The sequence below is a fragment of the Lissotriton helveticus genome, chromosome 5_1 (assembly GCF_964261635.1).
Source record: "Lissotriton helveticus chromosome 5_1, aLisHel1.1, whole genome shotgun sequence".
NCBI lineage: Eukaryota > Metazoa > Chordata > Amphibia > Caudata > Salamandridae > Lissotriton > Lissotriton helveticus.
The window spans coordinates 620,780,830-620,807,449 of NC_136065.1; the positions used below are offsets into that span (position 1 = coordinate 620,780,830).

At 45.2% G+C, this 26,620-nt stretch overlaps 1 protein-coding gene across 1 annotated transcript; it reads right to left on the reverse strand.

The window, feature by feature from the left end:
• Positions 1–101: 101 nt before the first annotated feature.
• LOC144752524 (uncharacterized) lies at positions 102–25,331 on the reverse strand. Its single transcript, XM_078640425.1, has 3 exons — positions 24,819–25,331; positions 21,412–22,631; positions 102–253 (listed from the first exon to the last, which is right to left on the reverse strand). The coding sequence occupies exons 2-3, from the start codon at positions 22,466–22,468 to the stop codon at positions 102–104; spliced, it is 1,209 nt and encodes a 402-aa protein (XP_078496551.1). The 5' UTR covers positions 22,469–22,631; positions 24,819–25,331.
• Positions 25,332–26,620: the final 1,289 nt, after the last annotated feature.

The window sequence follows — 26,620 nt, forward strand, 5'->3', positions numbered from 1 at the left end:
CACCACTAGATGGCCCACTGCAAGGAGCGCGACATGGAGGCCATCTTGGATTGGGGGTCTGTGCTCGTTCTAGGCCAAAATAGTTTAGTTTGCACAGCCAATCAGTCGTGCCCAGTAAAACTTGTCGGTCCTGTGGATTTAACGGCAGCCCGTTGACTGGATAAACCAAACGTCAACGTCAGCGTGTAATGCCAGCTTTCAATGTATTTTACTTCGAAGGGAGCAGTGGCATCATCAACCAGAAGACGACTTTCTAAAGGGATTACAAACATCAATACAAAAGGGATTTACTAAACATTGCGATTGATTTATTTCTTAAAATATAAGAACGTACTTTCTCAGTTTCTTAACATGTTCTAGGTGACCAATTGTAAATTGTCTAAGTCTGTATTTTTTTTTTCGAGAACGGAATGCTAATCTTAGTTGACAACTTTTTAGTTGGCTTGTGAGTGACGTTTCCCAGCCGAATCTCTTTTTAACTAAACCTAGAGCCCGTATCTGCAAAATCGAATGCCACTTTTATGTTCTTGAAGTTGTTATTGTGTATGCTTTCAGTAGAAATCTTTACTGCGTACACAGAAAACAAAGATCCTCCTTCTGAAATGCAGTGACTATGAAGATAATTTTCCCTGAGCCCATTTGATACCCATGTTCCCTGTAGATGTGCTGTTCCACAAAGAGATCAGAAAGTATTCAGTTGCAGGGAAACGCCCATGACTTGTGTAGATTTCTGTACAATAGTGGGTGTGGGAAGGTTGTTATCAAAGAAAATTAGATGTCACAGCCATGTGTACTTTATGCTGCTAGCTCTCATGATTCACTACAAATTGTCTACCGAGTGCAAATTACTTGCAATCATTAGTCTCGATTTGTTCTAATTGCATCAGTGTTATCGCCTGTATCGAATGTGATAAACAATAACCAATTGCTTACTGTAATCTTCATTACTCCTATTCGTCCTCGACCAATCCATTAAACAGTGAGGATTGTCACCAAACACAGGAGAGGAAACAATCAGGAATGCTTTCACTAACCCCACCCACCCTCAGCTGGGTGCTATAATGAAATAGCATTCCCTCAGTCCTTCTTGTAATCCAAAACTGTGTCAAAGATCTGGACATTAGGGAGGGACGGTGGGCGGGATGTATAGGGCCAAAAGTAATGAAGATTTCCGGTAAGCAATCAGGCCATTACCTCTACATCTCCCGTCTTTAACTCAGTTATTAAACAATGAAGTATACTAAATCCAATAAGGCTATTTGCAATGTGGTGTACCCGCAGATGAATTCTAAAGGGAATAGAGTTGGGCAATAGATGATGTTCCTGTTTGTATTGTTGTGAATCTATCTAGGACCCTAATTGGATATCCCTGATTCATGCCCTTATGTGGTTATAACAAAACATATCCTTATAAAGGCATAAGAATCATGTCCATATTTAGTAATAGCCAATGCAGTCCAAATACGGCAAGGCTACTCCCATAGACTCCTAGAAAGTACAACGCGTTCTTTAAACAAACCAAGCCTCCAGCAGCCCGGGAAATCCCCCTGCTTTTGTTTTGATTTGAACAAAAACTCCTGGAGTCCAGAAAGAACTGTTAGTTCTTAGTGACGTCTTATGTCCAGCCTTACGTCAAACCCGGCACCTTCCAGGTATAAATATACCAACGTTGCCTTAAGCAAACACACAGTGGTTTGGAGCAGAGCGGCTATCTACTTGCCCGACGCCCAGCTGATGCGAGTGCCGAAGGAAGCCGACCCTCCCATTTGACGCACTGAGAGACTCTGTCTTTTCTCCAGCCGAGAAATTCCAGCTCCGGTGTTTCCAGTCACCCTTGCGGGTTGCTGGGAGATCGAGTCCCGAGAGAGAGATACAAGGTGCTTTGTTTGGTGCGGCGAGGGTGTGTTGCTGCTTTATCGGACACCTACCGGCGGACTCTTTGCCTGAATAGTATCCCACTTCTCGCGGCCCCTGTTCCGCGGGCGCCGCTCGTGCAGACATCTGTGTGGGAGTGCTGTTTTGGACTATCTACATCCGAGGCAGGGCGGAACCTAGCCCAGAGACTACCCTACAGACGCCCAGCGGGACTGCGAGGACCAGCGTGCTGTGCGGCTGGGATCTGCTGCAGCTGGTCCTCTTCCCGCCCTTCCCTGCAGTTTAAAATCTCCGGCAGGACTTGTGTATTCGGGTGCTTTGTTTGGTGCGGCGAGGGTGTGTTGCTGCTTTATCGGACACCTACTGGCGGACTCTTTGCCTGAATACTATCCCACTTCTCGCAGCCCCCGCTCCGTGGGCGCCGCTCGTGCAGACATCTGTGTGGGAGTGCTGTTTTGGACTATCTACGTCAGAGGCAGTGCGGAACCTAGCCCAGAGACTACCCTACAGACGCCCAGCGGGACTGCGAGGACCAGCGTGCTGTGCGGCTGGGATCTGCTGCAGCTGGTCCTCTTCCCGCCCTTCCCTGCAGTTTAAAATCTCCGGCAGGACTTGTGTATTCGGGTGCTTTGTTTGGTGCGGCGAGGGTGTGTTGCTGCTTTATCGGACACCTACCGGCGGACTCTTTGCCTGAATACTATCCCACTTCTCGCGGCCCCCGCTCCGCGGGTGCCGCTCGTGCAGACATCTGTGTGGGAGTGCTGTTTTGGACTATCTACATCAGAGGCAGTGCGGAACCTAGCCCAGAGACTACCCTACAGACGCCCAGCGGGACTGCGAGGACCAGCGTGCTGTGCGGCTGGGATCTGCTGCAGCTGGTCCTCTTCCCGCCCTTCCCTGCAGTTTAAAATCTCCAGCAGGACTTGTGTATTCGTGTGCTTTGTTTGGTGCGGCGAGGGTGTGTTGCTGCTTTATCGGACACCTACCGGCGGACTCTTTGCCTGAATACTATCCCACTTCTCGCGGCCCCCGCTCCGCGGGCGCCGCTCGTGCAGACATCTGTGTGGGAGTGCTGTTTTGGACTATCTACATCAGAGGCAGTGCGGAACCTAGCCCAGAGACTACCCTACAGACGCCCAGCGGGACTGCGAGGACCAGCGTGCTGTGCGGCTGGGATCTGCTGCAGCTGGTCCTCTTCCCGCCCTTCCCTGCAGTTTAAAATCTCCAGCAGGACTTGTGTATTCGTGTGCTTTGTTTGGTGCGGCGAGGGTGTGTTGCTGCTTTATCGGACACCTACCGGCGGACTCTTTGCCTGAATACTATCCCACTTCTCGCGGCCCCCGCTCCGCGGGCGCCGGTCGTGCAGACATCTGTGTGGGAGTGCTGTTTTGGACTATCTACATCAGAGGCAGTGCGGAACCTAGCCCAGAGACTACCCTGCAGACGCCCAGCGGGACTGCGAGGACCAGCGTGCTGTGCGGCTGGGATCTGCCGCAGCTGGCCCTCTTCCCGACCCTCCCCATATCTACTATTTAGTCCTACGTTCAACCGCGCACGCGGGAAGCGCGCGGGCATGCGCCGGGCAAAGGGCGGGCCGTCTAAGGCCGTCCAAGGACGATCAAGGCCGGGCTGGGCCCCTCCTCTTACACTTGTCTCCTGTCCATGAACGGTGGATATTCATCTATCTAGTAAAATATCGCTGTGATCAGGTACGATTGTGACATTTATTGTAAAGTGTTGTTTAGTAGTGTCTGAAGGCAATATGCCTCTGCGCTCCGGGAAAATTCGTCATACCACTACCCTAACAACCTCAAATGGGGTGGCTACGGGTACCTTGGATCACTTTTTCAAGAGAGCTACAAACATACTGAAAAGGAAATCGCTTTTGCATAGAAGCGTTTATCCTTGGACCTAATAACGGGAAAAGATCATCATTGGGGCAAATTGGGTCGGTGCCTTCATCGGTGCACATAAATGCTGTACGGGAGGGACCTAGGCTGGTGGGGGAGGAAGAAGACCAAGATACCTCTAGTACTATTCCATCTGTTTTGAGCCTTTCTTCCAATAGCACTAACACTGGTCTATCAGACTCTCCAAGGCTACATATATCATCTTCCTCAAATTCGAATCAGAGAACTCCAGTGAAGATCAATCCCGTTAGTGAGAATACAGGGGGTGGTTCCCCGATATTCCCCCAACCCAAAATAGCAAAATTACAAAAAAAGATTCTGATCTCTGCCCCGTCAGCTCCGGTTCAGCCCTCTATTTTTCCCAGAACAATCACCCATTCCTCTGATTGTCCCATTGAGGAGGGTGACCTCCTGGGAAAAATTGAATTCCTGGTCAAGTCCCTGATGCTCCCACTTCTAGAGAGAACCAGAATGATCAACACAAAGCTAGACCAGATCGAGAAACAGGTCGAAGGTAATTCATCTCTGCTTGTCGACCTGGTCAAAGGTCTGACCATTATTAATCCCCCGGCTACTATTGTAAATTCGAAGTTGGCCACTAAACAAAGTTCCTCCTGTCCTACTGTACCCATAAAGGCTAAAAACACAACACAAAAACCACCATGTAAATCTCCCAACAAAGTACAGACATCTTCTATATCACAGAAGATACTATCCCCTAAACCCGTACTTGAACGAAACGTTAGCAACCAAAAGGGGGAGGAAATAGGACTAGGGAAAAAACTGGAACCTCGTAAAAATAAGGACAATAAGGAAAATGGATTGACTGGCCCTCAATACACATATAGAGCACCTAATAGAAGAGTTGACTTGCCACCAGAATCGCCCCCTTACGTAATTGTTATGGCAGGGGTTCCTGTGCTTCCTATGGGAATGAAGGAAGATCATCGAGCCCTGAGAAACAAAGTAATCTATTGGCTGTGCAACAATAGACCTTTGCCGGCCCATGTGAATGGAGAAATCCTTAATGCAAGGCGTGTACACTGGGTCGGATCGAGACCTAAAGATAAAAACGGGGACGTCATTATTGTTAATTTTAAAGATCATAGAGCTGTGAGGCATATTGGCGACTGGTATGATGCAAGAGGAAGTGGTTCCATCTCTACACACTATCTCAGTTACTTTTATCCCCAGATGTCGGCCCCATACTCTAAAGAATATACATCAGGAGGGCAGAGTATAGATAGGCATGCCATGGAACATTACGGTTTCAACCAAAGATTTTTTTACCCACAAAGATCACCTCTAAACCAGGGCTTTCACAATTTTGATATAAAACAACAACCCTTTAATATTCCGACCTTTAATCGTTTTTCGATGCTTTATGGGATGGAAGGTGTGGACTGACTCCATCATAGGAAAACCGATACTCCAGCTAAGCCCATAGTTTCCAAAATCCCAATGGTAGGGGGTCGAGAAGTACAGGAAAAGAATAACATGGTTCAACCTCCATTAATGCAGCCCAATCAGAGAGTAAACAATAGGGTGGAACAAAATGATGTTGGACCTCATATGGGAGGAGCAATCAAACACCCAAAAGTAAGTATCGTGGAGACACCCACATCTGGGAACTTATTATACCCTCCCAAGGACAGTTTACCAGCAAATGAAGGGCAATCTCTTAAACTCATGTTCTGGAATATAGCGGGCCTTCGCACAAAGGTCGATGATGGAAGTGCCCTGAATTTTGTTCGAAACTATACTGTTATTTGTCTCCAGGAGACATGGGCCATGACAGAATTACATTTGACCGGATATAAGACTTACTTCACTCCTGCAGTGGCAACAACCTCGGGTAGGGCGAAGGGAGGTTTGTCGGTCTTTATAGCAAATACAATCCAGGGATTGGAAATAAAAGTCCTCTACTTGGATCCAAATTATCAGTTGCTTAGATTATTGTTTTATAATAAAGAGATCATCCTCCTGCTCAATCTTTATAATAATCTTACGGAAGGACAGTGTCTGAATGTTTTGGGTTCCTTACGTCAAAAGTTCTCCCATTTAACACAGGAGTTAGGAGGTAGTGCTAGTGTAAATATAGTTTGGGGGGTGATTTTAACTTGCACCCCTGCCCACGAAGTAATAGTAATATTTGTGGGCTGGTGGACGAATATGAAGAACCAACTGTCCATTTCACCCATTCTTCTTCCATGAGGGTTTATCTGAATGATGTCCTCTCAGATCTGGGGCTTAAGATGGTGAATACATTAAATATGATATCCCATCGGTTAGATTCAACTTTTTTAGGAAGGGGGTGTGAGACCACAGTAGATTATATCTTAGTATCAAATACTCTGGTTAATAGAATCATGAGTTCTGACCTACTGGTGAACACACTAAGCGATCATTGTGCCCTTACCCTAGAACTTTACTTGGACCAAGGCCAGGCCACCCCACAGATTTTATCTAGTGCATTAATCCAGAGCACCCTACACCTAGCTAAAATAAATGGATATTCCCTCAGCTGGGAGAAGGTAGACGCTGGGGAATTAACAAAAAAAGTGATGCGTGCAGTCTATCCTTCGATAGTTAAGTGTTTAGATATGGGAACCTCCGAGGAGGAAGTCCTACATAATTTTGAGGTAATCCTGGAGAAAACAAATGAACTATTAACGGTCAAAATAAAAAGTGACCGTCCCAGGAAAACTGGATGGTTCAATCATAATTGCACAGCGGCACACAAGAAATTGAAAATGACCCTTAAAAGAACAAATAGGGATCAAGAAGAAATAAGAACCTTAAGAAAGGACTACAATAGAGCATGTAAAGAAAGGAAAGCCGAACTAAAACAAGCCTTATGGGACCAACTACATGAGAGCTGTTTAGACAAGAATAGTGAGGCATTCTGGAGAGTGGCAAAAGCTCCATTTCTATCAGACCGCAAAACCCACCCAACCATTGAAGTGGCCATTGAGGGATCAGTTTGGGTGGACCACTTCTCAAAAATATTTATGAAGGGTCAGGAACCAGAAGGGGTTGACGTAGTATATAGTAATAGCCCAAAGACGGTGGCCTACCCAATATCATTAAAAGTAACCCTAACTGAGGTCCTCCAAGCATTAAATGCGAGTAAAAATGGCAAAGCCCCGGGCCCAGACGGGGTTCCCGTAGACTTTTTTAAATACAAAGTAGATCTCTGTGCCCCCATATTGACTAGGGTGCTCAGGGCAGCATTGAAAAAGGGTTTGCTCCCATCTTGGACCAAATCCATCATGGTCCCTATATTTAAGAAAGGAGACAGGCAAGAGGTGTCCTGCTATCGCCCGATCTCCCTGCTGGACTCGCTGGGCAAGGTGGTGGGGAGAATAGCCCTCGAGCGTTTACAGTGGTGGGCGGATGATTGCGGGATCCTGTCTGATCTCCAGTTTGGATTTCGGGAGGGTTTTGGGACTACTGAGCAGGCCTTAAATTTATCCATGTTATTGGGTAAATATGTTTGTGCGAAGCAGGGCAGGTTATACATGGCGTATGTCGACCTGTCTGCTGCTTTTGACTGCGTCTCCCATGCAAAACTGTGGTCTGTTCTCTTAGAACTGGGTATTGAGGTCCCTTTAATTGATCTTTAGAGGAACTATACTCGAACGCCTTTGCAAGGGTACGTTTTGGCGTAAAAGGCCAGCTGTCGGAGTCGTTTGGGGTAGAGCGTGGTGTCCGGCAGGGTTGTGTCCTGGCCCCCTTTCTTTTCTCACTTTATACAAATGGATTGGAGGTGGCAATGTTGAAGGGGGGCCAGGACTTACCGCAAGTGAGAGATCGCCCGATACCCGCTCTGCTCTATGCGGACGACGCCGTGATACAGGCCCGCACCCCATGTGAACTACAGAAGGCCCTGGATAAGTATGCCACTTTTATGGGGAACCTTGAGCTGCGAATAAACATAAAAAAACATATATAATGGCAGCAGGATCAGGGAAAAAAGGGGGGAAAGCTATATTCCTTGACAAGGAAAGACTCAAAGTCACTGGCCAATACCCCTACTTAGGCATCATAATCGATGATAGACTAAACTGGATACCTGCAGTTTAGGCCAGGAAACATCATCTTATGCGAGCAATTGCTGCCCTTTTAAGTTTCTCACAAAAGCTAGGAAAAAGGCCACCCGTAGAATTATTACATATCTATAGAGCTAAGTGCCAAACGGTTGCCTTATACGAGGCTGGTTTGTGGGGACACACCAATATTAGTTCCTTACAAGTAGCAGAGAATTCCTTTTTAAGATTTTTATTAGCGGCACCAAAAAGTGTTTCTACGTTCGCATGTCATGCGGAACTGGGGATCCCGCATTTGGCGGACTTAGCAAAAATTCAACCGCTCTTACTGTGGCGACGAATATGGACATCAACAGAAAATTCACTTACCAAGCAAATAGTGGAGGATTGTATGTCACTAGACCACTCACTTAAAATCAGTTGGCTTAGGTATGTGAAAAAGTTTTTGACTGACATAGGGTTCGGAGATTATTACTCCGCTCCTGATGGGATTTCTGAAATATCTAGAAAAGAATTGAAATTGAGGGCACTGAGCCACGTTGAAGAGCTGCGTGTCGCCACAGAAGCAAGAAAAGCTTCTGTACAACATTCGATGGCGATACAGACTACCCTTTCAATTCAGCCATATCTAACCTATGTATTGTCACAATTCGAGCGATTCCTGTTGGTAAGATTCAGATTCAACATCTTCCATCGACTGGTGGCATTCCCAGTTCAAAATACTTGGGATCAAATTCTATCACGCTGTCCATGCAATAGAACATCAGCACAGTCAACAATTCATACTGTCCTATTTTGTAAATTTTATGATGACCACCGTAGGCTCTGGTTGTTGCCGATGCTAAAAAAAATGGGCTTTAGAAGATGTCGCCCAGCCATGCTGCGACTCCAGTTTTTAGAATCTGAATGGATTTGTAAACACATTGTGACATTTCTAAAATGTATTTTTAAACACAGAGTAAATCTTTGATAAAGTTTTTCTCCATGATAAACATGTGAATTTCAGAAATTAGTATTACTAATGTATTAGTCAGCAAGATATAGGGTTGCCTAATTTTCTGCATAGATACCATGTACTTTTATGAATTGAAATAACTTTTATATTGATGTATAATGCTGTTCTAATTGATACTGCTTTTATGGTTTTTTATGTACTTTAAAAAACGAATAAAGAATTAACAACAATAACAATCGATATAAGACCTCCTTCATTCTAGAACCAAGGTACGGAGCTGATTAAAACCTTGAGAGAATTCTTGATTCAGATTCTTGGCAAAAACCAACTTAACTTAAACTGCAACTTACTTACTCCTTCCCACGTATTAGGCTTAGGTCAGGTACACCGGGTAGGCGTATCTTAGAAGCACCAGTTGAGTACGTTAGTGAATGTTTTTATGTATGTATATATTTTATCCATTTTAAAGTATCATATGGCTCAGAAACCATATCAATGCTTTTACAGTATTATTTCATAATACTCCTTTTACTGTACGCACTTTACTTCATGATAAGTATTGCATTTGTGGCAATTCATTTCTCTTGCATGAGAAAGAAGACTGCTCAATTAATAACACCTTTTATTGAAAACGCCCGTCTCTCCATTTCTCTGCACTCCTGGTGAAATTAAGCATGCACGATTGACTGAGTGAAATATCTGTCTATTGTTTTCACACGACTCTAGAGATATACTCTTTATTCTGAGGGAGCAAAGTTGTCATGTTTATTCGGGTGTCAGAAACTAATCCCTTCTTGTCTAATCAGGAAAGTTAACTCCTTCCTAAACATTCGAGAAAGTTTCTAGTGACCTCTGAGCTAGCTGGCAAACCTAATTAAGTCTAACATAGTCAGTAGAGACCTAGATGACCTCAGTCCTACGTCTAAACTGCTGTTTATCTTATTCCAATGCGCAGAGCCTATTGGGAATATAGGAACTACACTACAGTATTAGTGTATTATTCTCTTTGCTGCTATGCAACAATGTAGTGAACGAGATGATAATAATCATGCCCTTATCTTTTTAGTATGTAAGTTTTAGCATTATCTTTCTAATTTATTTACTTTTTAACATGCAGTTTAATAGAACATGGATTGAAACATCGGTCATGTTTATATTCTTCTCATATATTGTATAATAGATTGTGCTCTGGGTTCCCCCTGCAAGTGCTTCCGAAATCTGCGGGATTGGGTACCTATTTATCATGAGCCATGGCTGTCATTGTTGTAATCTACTGTTGTACATAATTAATTCTGGTCATTGATGTTAAATTTTAACTTGCCCCTTTGCAATCTTCTTAATTTTAAGTTACACTTGATGTATGTATATTTTATCTTGCTTTTATGGCTGTACAGCCGAAATAAAGTATTTTGACTGACTACGGAATAAGGCTTTTGACAGTAGTAAGCACAACACAAATAGAAACATGAACACAATGTAAATACAGACCCTGGTAATTTAATTGTAATTTACGTGGTTGAAAAGCAATGCAAGCAAGGGCCATGGTAAATTAAGGTTTCACAGATTGCAGTACTCCTTAACCTACATTTTTATGAATGTTCTGGATAATATGAAGTCTGTAATATTTTATAACAGTGTGCTCTGAGGCCCAATTAACAGCTCTGCAGATGTTACCTAAAGCAGACTATGACATTCTGCCTGTGAGTTTATATTTTGTGTGGTACAGACAGTTCCAAGTTCGAATAACCAAACAAAATGTTTTCCTCTATCCACAGACTCAAAGCTGTCTCAGAAGCCTTCTTACCTATTCCAGAAAGGCCAAAATTAATACACAAGTGTGTGTTTTCCTGAATTCTCTGGATATGTTAAAATAAATTAACAGATCACGCTTAACATCCAGCAAACTCAACATTTGGTCATCTTCAGGAGAAGGATGTAAGGCAGGAATAGTAATCTCCTGTGAAGAATAAAACTTGGGGCTAACCTTAGGTAAATAAAAGGCAGGCTCCTATCTTAAGACAACTGCATCCTCCAAGAACCCAAATAAAGGAGCTCCACACAATAGGGTAGACAGTTACCCCAGTCTTTGAGCAGAAGTGATCACCGCCAAGAAGTGAACATTGTAGGTGAGAAGATTTAATTCCAGTATGTCTACAGGCTCAAAAGGGGGACACTGTAAAGCTCTCAACACCAAAGGAAGGCCCTAAGACAGAACTGAATAATGAGATAAAGGATGGGAGATGGCAAAATTCTAAAACATTCTTAAAATCAAAACGTATACCTCTTATGATATCATCAGTTTCACGAAAGGCTTTGATTGCATACTCTGCACCTTGAGTAAAGAGAGATTTTTCTAAAACCCATCTAGCAGAAATTGGAGAATAAAAGAAACAGACCAGGACACTGAAAAAAGGTTGTGAGAAGAACATCACAAATCCAAAATGACCCAATGTATAGTGTAGGATCTAAGAGTAGAAGACCTCCTGGATCCATAAACCATATCAAATAAATGTTGAGGCAAACCCTGCTCTTCAATATTCACCCTCTCACCTCCAAACCGATAAGGTGAGATGGAAAGGAAGATAACGTTTGCATGCGTTTAGAGGAGAAGGAAAGTGAGGTAGAACCCAATGAGGTTGAAAAGCCATTGCCTTGAGAAGTGGCGACAATGTTCTTCTGGGTCAAAAGAGGAGAACCACCACTAAGTGAGTCTCCTGATGAATCTTCAACAACAACCTCTGGATTAAAGCAAAAAGAGTAAACACAAACAACACTTTAGTTTGGTGCCATGTTAGAGATAGAGCATCCACTCCCCAGGCTGCCTGTTCCAAAATTTGTTCCAAAACTGTAGCAGAAGAGAGTTTGTTCTGGGTGCAAAAAGATACATATATGCGGCATGTGTGAGGCAGGCCAGCCCGTAAGCCTGACAGCAAGGTAACTGCTCCTCCTTGGCGGAAAACATGGCAGCCGCAGGCTAGCGCGGTACGCACGTCTCACCCGGAGCTCCCGCCTCACTGCTCTACTGCTCCTGCAGGTGTGATGGGCCAGTGAGAACTCGTTTTGAACGCGGCAGAGTACGGCTGAGTATGACCGTGCGAGTTAAGTTTTTGGACCCCCGGCGCTCAGAAAAACCCAACAAATCTAACAATATTAAACAATTAGGAAGATCCGCGTTTACGCCTTAACGGGACAGCGATACCTTGTAATAGCGGAGCAAAAGCATCCAGCATCCCGGCATTGGGACTTGGATTTCAGCGGATTCAGACCCGGGCCGTGTGGCGGTTCCTTCACCAGCGGGTCTCCGGGAGAGAGCCGATGTGCTGGGATTCGACGGAGAGACTCCGCCCCCCCCCCCGCCTGCCTGCCGAAGTGGAGACAAGCAGCCGTGGAGCTAAGGAGAGGACGCAGGGCAGAGGCTCGCAGGCTCCTGCAGAAAGGTTTGACGGGGGTGCGGGAGGGTGGGCAAAGACTGCAACAGTGGACCTCCAAGGTAAAGTAGACCCCACAGTAAGCCCCACGGTACCTGTCACCAAAGGGCTGAGCGTCAGGACCTATCGTGTAATAAACCCGGGTACCTGCGTCTGCCCTCGGTAACCGGGTCTCGTGGATACCGAGGGCAGACGCAGGTACCAAGCGGGTGCTAGATGCTGAGGGCGGTGTGCCAATTGCATCACCACCCCCCTCCCGAGGTCTATGGTGTGATAGCTTCACACCTGTCAAGTGCATTTTAATTTTTGTGTGGTCTCCAAAACTGCGAGAACCTACCATTTTGTTGCACTTCCTTTTGACAGTATTTTTATTTTTACTTTCACGTCCCTTGGTAGGGTGGGCCTTAGCGCATCCATACCGCCGGGGTTTATTACACGATAGGTCCTGACGAACCCCTCCCATTTGAAAGCAATCCAGAACCATCTTATACTCTCTCAGGATCCAGTTATCTGGGTCGGTGATTTCAATATTGTGCTTAACCCTCTTTTAGACAAGTCATCTAAGTCAAGAGCTGTTGCTTCATCTAAATCAAGGGTGGCTCTGTTGGATATAGTGGAAAACTTGGGTCTAGCTGACGTATGGAGGGAAAGGGCAGGAAACAAATTGGGGGTTTCCTTTCAAAATTTGAAGTACAAACATAAATCAAGAATTGATTACGCTTTTTTTAGCTATAACTTAAAAGACTCCATCACAAGGTTAGATTACCTCCCCTCACACATGTCAGATCATATGGCTATTACATTCGACCTCCAAAGGGTTAATAATAAGAAAGAATCATCCTGGTCTTTCGACCGCACGATCCTACTAGAAGAGGAGGAAACACATTTTTTGTTATCGGAGGCAAAGTTCTTTCTGGAACTAAACTTGTACTCGGCAGACATCAACATAGTCTGGGATGCCATGAAGGCTTATATGAGGGGTTGTATTACCAACAGAGCCACTCATAGAAGGAAATCGTATCGGGAAAAAATCCAAAACATTGAGCAGGAACTCGCCAAAATAGACCAGCAGTTGGGTTTTGTTATGCCATCTCCGGGAGTGGCAGAAAAACAGGCCAATCTAAGAGGTCAGCTAGAAACTATATTACAAGAACGTTTAACTAAGAGATGGGAGGCCAGCAAAATCTCGCATTTTGAATTCGGGGAAGCAGCGGGAAAGGTCCTCGCATGGAAAGTTAAAGCAGAACAGGCAAGAAAGTACATCAAAGAGATAAAACTTGAAGGAGAGACCACTACTAGGAACTCGGATCGAGAGGTAGGGTTCGCTTTTCAAGAATTTTTTCAAGAGATTTACAAGGAAGAGGTCAGGGACGACCCGGAGGCCAGGGGTAGGTGGCTAGATAACATTTCCTTGCAGTATCTGCAAACACCACAAAGGGTCTATTTAGAGAGAGAGATCTCAGAGGAAGAGGTGGGAAAAGCAATCAGTTACCTGAAGAAGGGGAAAGCGGCGGGTCCCGATGGGCTACCCGGGGAACTATATCGGGGGTTCGGCTCTGCCTTAGTTCCAACATTGACAACTCTTTTTAATGGCATTTTTCTGAGAGGGGAAAATCCACCTGATTCCTGGAATGAAGCCATAATCGTTCTCATTCCAAAGCCAGGCAAAAATCTTTTGGAGTGTGGATCCTATAGACCAATTTCCCTCCTAAACAACGATTAGAAGATTTTTACATCTATCTTGGCAACTAGATTGGGGGAGGTAATTGGTAACCCTGGGCGTAGTTCGCGTAGCCGCACTCCGCGAAGCTACGCGAAGACGCACTTGCACTCCGCGAGCTACGCGTAGCTCCGCGGACATGCGTAGTAGGTTGCTAGACCCGTTCGCGCGCCGTTTTTCGTCTTCGGGAGCGCGGTGCGCGTGTTCGGGGCGCTGCCTGCATGCTCGCGATAGCTAGCGCGCTAAGTTACTCAATGAGGTTTGTCCCGCCCGCTTGCGTTCCCTTATTTCCGGTTCCGGGTCACAAGTAACGTGTTCGCGTTGTGTTAGACATGTTCGGGAACTCATCTTCTCGTTCGCACTGCCAAAGTGCGTGATCGCGTCAAATATCGCGCGAACTTACCGCGGCGGTCGCGACGGGCAGAGCCATCTTCGATTTCACACTCTGGCTATGGTTTTGGGCCTACTTCAGCATCTCACTCCTATCTCTTCCATCCTGGTCTTTTCCCTCAGTTTTTCTAACTTTCTTTACTTCGTACCTATTTCTGTCTGTGCCTAGGTTTATATTTCTCATTTTATTGTTACTTTTACCACTTTTTTTGCAACTTTTCTCTTGTTTTATATTACTTCCTTCTTTTATCTTTCTTCTTTCTTCCCCTAACCTTTTTGTCTTCAACTTTCCTTCTCCCCTCCACCCAGAACCATGGTGAAGGGTGCCAGCAGAATCGGCGGCTCAAAGGGCAAGGCGGCTGTGCCTAAAAAAACCAGGCTGCCTTGCGGCAGAATGCGCCCGGCAGGAGTGACGCCCCGCCAACTTTTTGGGGAGGAGGAGTTGGCCGCCCTGGTCTTTTTTATCCAACGTCACCTCCCCTTGACTTTGGCAGCAGGCGGCAGGCCCGGCTCCGGATACCAGCACATTGAAGAGCGTCTCCGGCGGTGGGGGAAGGTGCGCCGTGCAGTCTTCCGCTGCTCCGGTATCCGGCGTACCCACCATCAGCTGTCCCACCGCTGGGCCGACATTTTGGACCGTGAGCAGGACCTGTTGGACCTGCTTGGTGTGGAGGTTGTGGGTCTTGGTGAGTGGCTACCCCAAAAATAAAGTGTGTATATATATATATATATATATATATATATATTTATATACATATAGATTATATATATATATATATATATATACATATATAGATATATAGTTGTCTAAATATTGTTATTGTATCTTTGTAAATATTGGCTGAATAAGTAACGCGATGACTGTTGCCCCTAGTTACATTTGCGATGTATTCCGGTATATCTACTGTCATTGTATGACAGTGTTCTTCTTCTTCACTGGCTCTTGCGTGTTGTTTCAACTTGGCGCTAGCTGTTGCTGTTTATTGATGTGAGATTTTCTTTATTGCTGAGAACTGGAGTTAGTTAATGCTATTAATAGAGTCTTGTCCTTCCTTTGTCCGTCAGTGAAATAGCGGTGGATGGATAATTATTAATTGTACGTTGTTTGCATATTGTAGCATTTTTTTCACGGCCTTCTCTTCTGCATGAATGGAATCCTTTTCTTGCAAAGAATGCTAACGTTACTTTGTTCTTCTTACCTCAGCCAGGGCCGGCTCTAGGGGGCATGTGCAAGCTGTGCAACTGCACAGGGGCACCAAACTTCAGGGGCCACCGCACCAATAGATATCCTTAATGTAATAATACTCTAAGGATGGATACATATTTGCGTTGCGGCCCCTGGCATGGATTTGTTGCCTCCGGCTCTGTTCCACTGTAGCAGTGTGATTTGCAATTATGTCTATGTTTCACATCACTCAATGTATTTATCTATGTTTATTATTTTAATTTTTACATGAACCACAGAATCCAGGGGCAAGCAGAATACAGGGACCGAGTCGGCGGGTGAACCACCAGTTACACAGAGCTCCTCTACTGCGGATCCTGCTGCTGTCCCCAGTAAGTCCAACAGTGCTTGTTTTTTCCTCTGTAATGTGTCTGCAGTGCTTTGTCAATTGACAGCAACCAAGTAGGCATCCAGAATGATGTTTGTCTAGTATTTTTGTAAACGTTAGTATACCACTACTAGTCTTGTGGGTATTCTTCTATCTCCTACGGAGTTATATACATATTGCACAACTATGTAACTATGCACACGAAAATTGGATGTTGTTGGTACTGATAGGCAGGTTGGACCTTACTTACACCTCAGTCACAGAACTCTGAGGAACGCACAATTCACTGAACGTCAGCCTATATGGCCTGAGTCATTGGTCTATTGTTCAAATCACACTCCTGAACCCCAATACCAAGATGCCGAATGCTTTTAGGACACAAACCGTTAGCTAAGAAACCCCCTTTTGCTCACTCACTCGTGTGAGTCTCTAAGACAACAGACAGTGAAAATAAACTTCAGAGTCAAAGTGGTCATTCCAAAGCTTTATTTTGTTAGAAGTAAGTAAGTAACATCAATGTTTTTAAGTGCTTCCGTCCAATACGTTGAAGGGCCCACCAGAAAAAATCCAGAGTTAAAACAGGCATAATAAAGTAATCAACATTTGTACAGCTACTAGTGCACAATAGGGAAATGTGGCAACTATCGGAGACCTCTCACCAACGTATACTGGTCAGATATTCCTCTTTTTTTGTAAGCTCTGGAAATGTCCGCTTCGTAGAAGGCAATCTTCTCACCTGCCGAAAAATAATGACAAAAGTGGTGCACGTTAGACAGTATTAAATACATTTATGCCAGTTTTATGCAGCCATGCTAAAAAGAAGTTGTGTAACCTGTAAGCAAACTGTATCCCACAATCCACATAGAAAACTTAAATACGGGCCCTTTTACTTTCCCACCTCTTCAGGTGTATGCATTGAACAATGATGTGTTGCCCCAGAGCGTCTTCTCGTACTGCGCAACAAGCTGCGAGTTAACACATGCGCAAAACTGGATACATTGATGTACAAAGGTTACATAGTTCACTTCCAATTTCCAAGGACTAGAGTAGCAGGACAGATGAGATGAGCTTGGGTACCATACGATAACAATGAATGCTAATAATATGTCTAGTGACTCTGCTGTACTATGCAATGTGGACTCATACTGATTACGTACGTTGGACTTAACTGTTTTGAAGAACTCCATTCTTGGTGAACAAGTACAAAGTGGGCTGTGCATCCATCTAAAAAGGCGTACTTATTTTTATAGGTGCAGAACCCTTACCATCGACCAGTGCCGACGGGGACAGCGGCGCTGCTTCAGCGCTCCCGGCGGGGACAGGAGGAACAGAGGCACCTACACCAGCAGCAGTGGGGGGGGAGCCAACAGCGGCGGGCGATGGTAAGTTAGATTCAATAGTGATCTGCATTACTTGGTGGGAGGGGAAAACTTTCTCACTGTACTCTACTGGAAAATATATGTTACCTTTACTTGTCATTAGCATGCTAAGCATTACCACTACAGTAATGCAAGTGCCTGATAGCAGTCGGATGCATGGGTTGTTGTTAAAGCATGTAAAGGGGAAAACACAGCTGCCAGCGTGGTTGGGAGACACACCCAATACCGGTGGTTAGTGGATAGTCTCAGCAGCTGCGGTGTTTTGGGCAAACCCAAAGGCAAGGGAAGGAGGGGACGACTGGGTGCATGGGTCGTTGCTGGTGAAACACAAACCAAATAAGGTTTGTTGCGCGGTATAAAGTATTATAGTCTTTACTAGACATGTGCTACTAGCTGCCCCCTGTTAATTAATGTTACTTTGAGAGTGTTCCCGCCTTCCCGGAACAAAAGGAGATATGTAAAAGACAGGTGTTCGTTCTAATGTGTGTGACCGTTGAAGTACACCCATGCTAATAGGGCAGACATAAAGCCGTGACAAAAAGTCCGAAAAATGAATAGAGGCTGTAGAATGTTCAAGATAGACGCAACACTATTTCTGGTACTCAGCTTGCTTGCTAGTGCTACTGTGCCGCCCACTATGTGTTGAATCAATGTTGTGTTCTTGATTTGCGGGGAGTTTGGATTAACAATTCTGTTTCTTTCTTTATAGTTACTCCTTCCCAAAAACCAACCAGGAAGGAGTTGGCAGTCCGGGCCCGGCAGCGGAAACTGCAGGCAATTGTAGAGGCCTACCGCCGGCTGGTGGATCAGGCCGAGGAGGAGGAGGAGGAGGCGGCGGCAGCAGCTGCTGCCTCTTCCAATGCCCTGGGCCCCAAGCCTGCAGGACTACGTCGCCGTGGTCAGGCAGCCGCCCGCCGCCGCATTGTTACATCTTCGGCGGCCCCCCCACAACAACAACAACAACCACATGCATGCAAGTGTAGGTGCCGTGCTTTCAAAGCAAAGATTCTCCGCCGGGTAGCGAAGTTGGAGGAGGAGCGGAAGAAGCAGGAGGACGGTCTAGAGGAGCGTGTCAAAATACTGGTGGACAAACACCTGAAAGCCCGCCGGCTTTGAAATGGACCCTGTTTTTTGCCCCTTTTTTAATCCTTTTGTTGGTGGGTGGGATGTGGGAGTTGGGGTGTACATTTGGGTTGAAATTTGGTTGGGGTTAGGGGAGGGTAGGGAGGGACAGCTCTGGGTCAGGGGGTTACATTTGTTATATATTTTATTTTTCTATTATCATTATTAAAATATAAAAATAAAACAAAGATATTATTTTCACAAGAAAACATTTGAAGTTCATTTGTGTTTGTTGGGGGGGTGGAGGGGGGACTGTTTCACCAAATAATGTACGTTGTGCAACATGAACATGCACTACGAACGATAAATTAAGTACTGACTGCACCTGTAGTAGTAGGGTCACAAGTGCATAAATAATTTATATTATTAAATAACATGGGAAAATTGCCCATCACGTGAGTCTGAAGTTACTACTAGCATACTTTAATTCCATGCACATTTGCTCAGAGTCGGCTAAACAATCCTATGCAATGCATTGCATCATTCCTTTAACATACCTGTCCTAGTTGTCAGGGAAGAGGAGCTCGTCCTCAAACTCTGTGCGTTCAGACAGAAGTAGGTCATGTAACCCAGTAGTGAGGACGTCTTCTTCACACTCGCTTTCTTCATCCGGCGGTGATTCACGTACTTGATAGTCTGGTGGTATGAAGCGTTGATTCATTTTTATCATTGTCAGCCGCTCCACGCTTTTGGGGGAGAGACTAGTCCTTTTCGATGTGACAATGGCACCAGCAGCACTGAAAACCCGCTCAGAGGAGACACTGGCTACAGGACAAGCCAGATACTTTATCGCCAGCCTGCTCAGCACTGGCCACTGTCTCCTTCTTTCATACCAATAGACCAATGGGCTTTGCTCCATGAACACCTCTGTTGTGTCATCCAGATAGGCCTGAACCATCCGCTCAATGTTCATTGGTGCTCGGCTTTGCTGGTCCTCTTTTCCCTTTGCAACAGCAACGGACTTACCCATCCCTTTCTGTATAAAAAAATCAGTTATGCTTTTGGTTGGGTCTGCTGAATCAGATCGTGTAGGTGCTGCTTTTGGTACTGTTGGTGCCTGCTGGAAAGCAGACGCACTGCTCTCACGCTGTGAAGAACTTGCGTCAGGAGTACTTGGACTGGCCTGGGCTGGCAGTGGCAGGCCTTTAAGTAACAGCCGTTCAGTTTCTAACTCATTAGCTTCCGCAGCTATGGAAGTTTTGTACTTGTCAACATCCTCATCTGAAAATGGAATTACTTCGTTACTGCTGACAAATAATTTGTACCGTGGATCCAAGATTGTTGCAGTTATGTAATGTTCACCTGACACAATATTGTTGAGCCTTACATTTTCACACAAGCGGTTGACTAAGCCCTTGGCTAAGGTATATGCATCAACTTTTTGTTCGTCACCTTCGTATGTTTCACAGACCTCCTTCACCTGTTGCTCAAGCATGTACAACAATGGGATGGCTTGGCCCATAGTACAGTCCTCCCTGCTAACTGCACGTGTGAAGACCTCAAAGGGTTGTAGCATCTCTGTGATGCATTTAATGAGGTCCCACTGCCACATCTCAATGGTCAGGGCTTTAAGATTAACAGTAGGATCCCCTAATCTTCTTGACATGACATAAGCATTCAGTGGGATGTACTGCTCAAAGAGACGCTCAAGCATGAAATAAGTTGAGTTCCAACGTGTTGGGACCTCCTGGATCAGTGCTTTGACTGGCAACCTATGCTCTTGCTGAATGACCCGTAGCAGCTTCCGTCCTTTGAAAGAATGGTTAAAGTGCGTGCATATTCTTCTGCAGATGGCCATTATGTTGCTGACTTTGGCTTCATTTTTCAGAAAGTCTTGCACGACTAAGTTTATGCAGTGTGCCAAACAGGGTACCCTGAAATAATGTCCTTCTCTCATTGCCTTCACTACATTACTGCCATTGTCGGTGGAAACAAAACCAATCTTAAGGCCTCTTGGTTTCAGCCATTCAAAGACCTTGTCGTTAAAGTCAGACAAAATGTTTTCAGCAGTATGACTTTTGTCCATACCAAACATGGCTATAGTTGCATGTCTGCGCGTATCATTAAAAATTCCAGCAACGTCACGGAGGCCTGAAGTTAACTTGTCTTTAACACCTGCAAAAGAGATCCAGTGTGCGGTGATGCACATGAAATCTGTAGCATCGCAACTGCTCCACATGTCTGTTGTCAGGTGGATACAATGGACAACACTCTGTTGTAAGGCTTTCCCAATCAATTCCAGCACATCGTGGTGTAGTGCTGGAACAGCCACTCGGGCAAAATAGTAGCGACTGGGAACGTTCCATTTTGGGCAGAGGGTTGCCACTAATTCCAGAAATCCAACAGCCTCAACAAATGAAAATGGGAGAAGGTCCAGTGCTAACATTTTCGCAAGTTTGGCATTGTATAAACGTGCTACTGGGTGGTTCCGCTCGTACTTTCCCTCCTGCCTTAACATGCTAGGAATGGTAAGCTGCTTTGCATGTCTTTGAGTTGTGCTAGACGGACCACCTTGCATCGCAGACTTTGCACTCCTTGGTGTTTCCAGCTGACTCTGGTGCCACTGAGAAGTTGCAGATGCGGAGGATGTGGACTTTACCACTCCAGTGCTGGCGACAGGGGTCGATTGTGTACCACTCCTAGATAGAAGGTCATCGTCTCCCTCTTCTTCTACCTCCTGGTCAACCATGAGTGGACCTTGTACCACTGTATCCCCACCAACACGAGTGCTAACATTTTTTAAGCTTGCAAGGTGGTTCTCCCACCTGATCACGTGTGTTTTTTTCAAATGGGTCGTTTGGCCTCCAGTCCCATAGTTTGTACCAAGCTTACCACGACTAACATTGGCATGACAAATGGTGCATACAGCAATGTTCTCCTGAACTGGGTGAACCGTAAAGAAGTCCCACACTGGGGAGGTAAACTTTTGTCTCCTGCCATAGGAAGAGGAGGACCCACTGCCAATGCCGGATGGACTGGAGGATTGTGGAATTTGACTATGGGACAGCTCAGTCCTAGTACTGCCACTACCTCCTTCTGTTGAAGTGGCGCTTCTGCTGGATGTTGGATGCTGCCGGGCCTTCGCTGTTGAAAAAATTGGAGCTGGTGTTACTGTGGGTGTTGAGTGTGTAGGAGTTATGCGTGGTACCTGCTCATCAGTCATTGCAGCATTTCTGGATAGGGTGAAAATGTTTGTCTCTACATCCTCTGCACCAGGAATAACGCTTGTGATGATGACAGTGTCAGACCCGTCTTTATCACCAGCAGTATCCTGCTCACCTACATCGACCTCCATAAGTTCAAGCCTGCCTGGAAACTTCCTTTTTCCTAGCATGGTCTTCTTGGGATGTCTCTCCTTTGAATGCGCAGATAGTTGTGGCTGCCAATCCGTATCAAGGTCATCGGAAGCGATGCTTTGCGAAGAACTCGATGCACTAACCCTCCTTTCCCTTGGTGAATTCGAAGGAAATAGATCACCTACAGAAGTGGCTTCCTCTTCTTCTTGCTCGGAAGGAGGCTCTACTTCCTGAACTGCCCCGACTTCGGGAGGAACAACTACTACTATTTGGTGCGGAGATGGTGGTTGTTGTTCTTGAGGAAGTACTATTGCGGGCTGGGGTTTTTCAACAACAACTGTTGCGGGCGGTGGTTGTGGTTGTTCAACAACTGTTGCGGGAAGTGGTTGTGGTTGTGGGTGAACAACTCCTATTGCGGGCGGTGGTTGTGGTTGTTGAACATCTACTGCTGGCGGTGGTTGTTGAGCACTTCCATCTTGCGTGGATTGTGTACTACTTTGAGACAGCGATAAGTTTAGTTCTGGCTCAGTATCACTGCTCGCAAGCAGAAGGCTGGCTACCTCTTCGACCCTCATCATGTGCTTGGCCCTGGGATGCTGGCTTGCCCCCACTAATGCAGATGTGCTGGTCCCAGCTTGCACCCCAGACCCCGCTGCTGCAGGCGTACCTTTTGGGGTGCCAAAAAAGGTTTTGGGGTCCATACCAGACTTAAGTGACACTTCCTTCTGCTGTTCCTTCTTCGCAGCAACTTTCTTTGTGGTGGAGGACCTGGTAGCTTTCTTAGGGCCCATCTTGTTCTGATGTCAGTCAGCTCACAGCAGCACAAATTGCAGAGATGTCTGGTCAGATGAGTCACACACCACACGTGGCGTCCAACTGAAGGACGTCCGTCTGGCGGTAGAACGAGCGATGGATGAAAAAACAACCAGCACCTCCTCAGTCTTTTTTGTGCACCTACAAGTAAAGAAGGCAGAACAACATCAGTCAAACAAGCAGTAAGGCAACGTGAACAATTGAAAGACACACAGGTCAATGTATAAAAGACAAAACAGAAGACTAATAATACCAGTCCAGCAGCACCACAGCTCAAAGGCCACATGAAGTCCAGAAAGAACCAATAAAGTGAAGCAGGCCTATAGATACCAATATGGACAGAAAAACGAGGATGCCTGCTGCACATGACAGGTTAATGTGCAAGGAATAAATAGCCCATGGCTAAGACAGAGGTTGTAAACATAACACCGCAAAAACACATACAAAGAAACCCCTGCCCAGGCTCCCAAAACAACAACCAAATGACAAATTCTGTTTTTTTGGGTGCACAAGAAAGACCTGCAACATTTTTGAGAAACTTTTATGCAACTCGGGACATATTGTCCGCGAGAATGCTAAATCGGCATGTTCGGCAGCGCGAACGGAATAAAAAGTCGTGTTCGCGTTCCCGAGCAAGTACATTGAGTGCGCGAACACGACAAAAAATGTAAGTTCACGTGCTCACATGGTGCGAAGTTACCAAAACTACCCAAGCTGTATTCCTAGGGTTACCTAATGGCAGAAATTGACAGAGTATTTAAAGTTTAAACACACCCAAAACCAGAAATACCCCACACATAAAAATAAGATTTTCTATATCAATCCAAGCCATCCATGATTTTCACATTTAAGGGTACACCACAAAAACAGTTGATTAACTTTCATGACCCTATGAGTAGTACCTATGGCCTACTGCCAGAGTAGGCCACAAGGTTGGAGGCCTATGCCTATGGCAAAAGCACAAAGGAAGGACACACAAAATGGCCGCCGACATAGGGCCTGGCCACCGACAACAACATGGCAAAATATATCACAAAGGAAGCATACACAAAATGGCCGCCACCACATGGCCTGGCCACCAACAACAACATGGCAAAATCACAAAGGATGTAGATACAAAATGGCCTCCACCACATGGCCTGGCCACCAACAACAACATGGCAAAATAAATCACAAAGGAAGCATACACAAAAAGATCACCACCATAGGGCCTGGCCACCAACAACAACATGGACAACTTTACAAAATGGCCTCCACCACATGGCCTGGCCACCAACAACAACATGGCAAAATAAATCACAAAGGAAGCATACACAAAATGGCCGCCACCACATGGCCTGGCCACCAACAACAACATGACAAGAAAGAGAAGACAGACAATAATGCCTATGGCAAAGGGACAATGCTTTGCTTCAGAAAATGGACACACCACACCACCGCCCAAATTGGTCACCCCACCCCAAAAAAAAAAAAAAAATAACAGAGGAGAGAAAATGGAAGTGGTCCATGCTCCAAAAAGAGAAAAGTACTAACAAAATGAGAACATAACATAAATGAGGAATTTTTAGGTGCACAAGAAAGACCTGCAACATTTTTGAGAAACTTTTATGCAACTCGGGACATATTGTCCGCGAGAATGCTAAATCGGCATGTTCGGCAGCGCGAACGGAATAAAAAGTCGTGTTCGCGTTCCCGAGCAAGTACATTGAGTGCGCGAACACGACAAAAAATGTAAGTTCACGTGCTCACATGGTGCGAAGTTACCAAAACTACCCAAGCTGTATTCCTAGGGTTACCTAATGGCAGAAATTGACAGAGTATTTAAAGTTTAAACACACCCAAAACCAGAAATACCCCACACATAAAAATAAGATTTTCTATATCAATCCAAGCCATCCATGTTTTTCACATTAAGGGTACACCACAAAAACAGTTGATTAACTTTCATGACCCTATGAGTAGTACCTATGGCCTACTGGCAGAGTAGGCCACAAGGTTGGAGGCCTATGGCAAGAGCAAAGTGGCTGGAAACATTAAATGGCCGCCAACACATGGCCAGGCCAACCACAGAAAGTTAATAAAATGAACTCATGCATGCCTACACACTAACTACATGGGGTACTAGCTACTAGGGTCACATATTGGCTTAAAAATTAGAAACATTTTAAATTCCACAAAATGCAATGTTAGAAAAAATTTACAATTTGGGACCTCATGAAAGTACAGGCCTCCATCAATAATTTAATTCCAGGATTGAATACTGTTGTTAAAAAAAAATCAAATCAAACAAGCACAAGTCTACATCACTCATACATTACACAAACTTACTTGAAAAAGAGAATTCCAATTCAAAAAGTCCTCATTAAATCCAAGGTAAATCAGTAATGCAGCCAACACAGACAGAAAGTGATCCTTCCAGCTCAAAATCCAAAGGAAAGTGAGCACCACATGGACAAAGCACTGGGAGGAGCCTGGTGGACAGGAACAGGAAGTTGTAAACTCAAGAGCCCTTCCTCCTTACTCTGCAAAACAAGAGTAGAAACAAAAAGAGGGGTCCTTCCCCCCTAAAAATAAAGCCAAAGGTACAACTTTAAGGTTTTTTGCCTTTTTTTTCCTAACCAAAATGGTAATTTATTATGGTTTTAACATGCTCGCGAGTTATTCTGTGCAAGAATGCAGTTTCTGCGTGTTCGGCAACTCGATCTTACCAAAAAGCATCCTCGCGCGTCCTTATGACGCTATCTCGCATCAAAATGACGTTATCGCGTTCGCACAGTCGCACGGGACTGTGCGAGAGTGTTTCCAAACATGGTGGCACAAGCGACCAGGAAAAAACGAACGCAGAACGAAGGTAAGCCATTGCCGCGCACGCGATAATGTTATTCAGCGCGCGAGAACTACGCTACGCACCGGATCGCGGAGTTATCGACAGCTACGCGTTCTCCGCGGAACGCGGAGCTGCCGAAACTCCGCAAGCTCCGCGAGCGGAGCGTAGTTCTTCGCCCAGGGTTAGTAATTGGTTCAATAATCCACTCAGATCAAAGGGGCTTCATAAGGGGGCGCCAGCTGGCTGATCACACTCGAGATTTGGAGGGGGCGATCGATATTGCAACTACCTTTTCTCTCCCACTGGCCACTCTGACTTTAGACGCCACCAAAGCCTTTGATAGGGTCAACTGGCACTATCTGGTGGAGGTGATGAAAAGGTTTGGGTTGGGGGAGGCCTTCTGTCGGACCATCGAGAAACTGTATAGGGCTCCCACGGCTAGATTGCTGGTTAACGGCGCTCTAACAGATCCGATAAAAATTACTAGAGGCACCAGACAGGGCTGCCCGCTCTCACCCCTTTTATTTAATCTTTACATTGAGACGTTTGCCCAAGTTTTGAGAGAGGAAGTAGATATCTATCCTTACGCATTTGGTGAGTGGGAGAAACGGATAGCTCTTTATGCGGACGGTATTTTGGTTTATACATCAGACCCGCAGAGAGCTTTCCTGATTGTAATTAAAAAGGCAAAGGAGTTTGGGAAAATATCTGGCTATGACATCAATGCCAGTAGAACAGAGAATATGTGTTGGAATGTCCCTAATGTACAACTATCAGTTGCAACATCTATGAGATACCTGGGAATACGTATCACTCAAGAAATAGGTAATTTGGCACAGACAAATTTAGATCGGGTTGCCTCGGAGTGTAGGAAACTTTTAAAATCTTGGTCGTTTCTGCCACTCTCCATCTTTGGCAGAACAAACCTAGTTAAAATGTCTATCCTTCCTAAGTTTGCTTTTATTTTTAATTCTATTCCTTTGTCGTTTGACCGAAAAACATTGGAAAAATGCCAACGAGAGATAAATTCATTTATTTGGAACTATAAAACAGTTAGGTTGTCTTGGCAGAAGTTGAGAAAGAGGAGGGAAAAGGGAGGGCTAGCATTGCCAGACTTGCTATACTACGCATGGGCCTTTCAGTTGACCTATTCCAGGATGCTCCTTAAAAGTCCAGCAACATCATCTATGGGGGCTATGTTCAGGGCTATGTTAGGAGGGGTGGATATCCCATTGGATGGATTTCTATTTAAATTTGGACAAACAAAATACTTCAAGAAAGTCAGATTAAAGACTTTACAGTC

Coding starts and splice junctions, on each gene's coding strand:
- LOC144752524 (XM_078640425.1), bottom strand. CDS start 22,468: ATGGGCCCTAAGAAAGCTACCAGGTCCTCCACCACAAAGAAAGTTGCT. Junction 254..21,411: donor CGCCACTTCAACAGAAGGAG/GTAGTGGCAGTA, acceptor TAATCCCTTTAG/AAAGTCGTCTTCTGGTTGAT.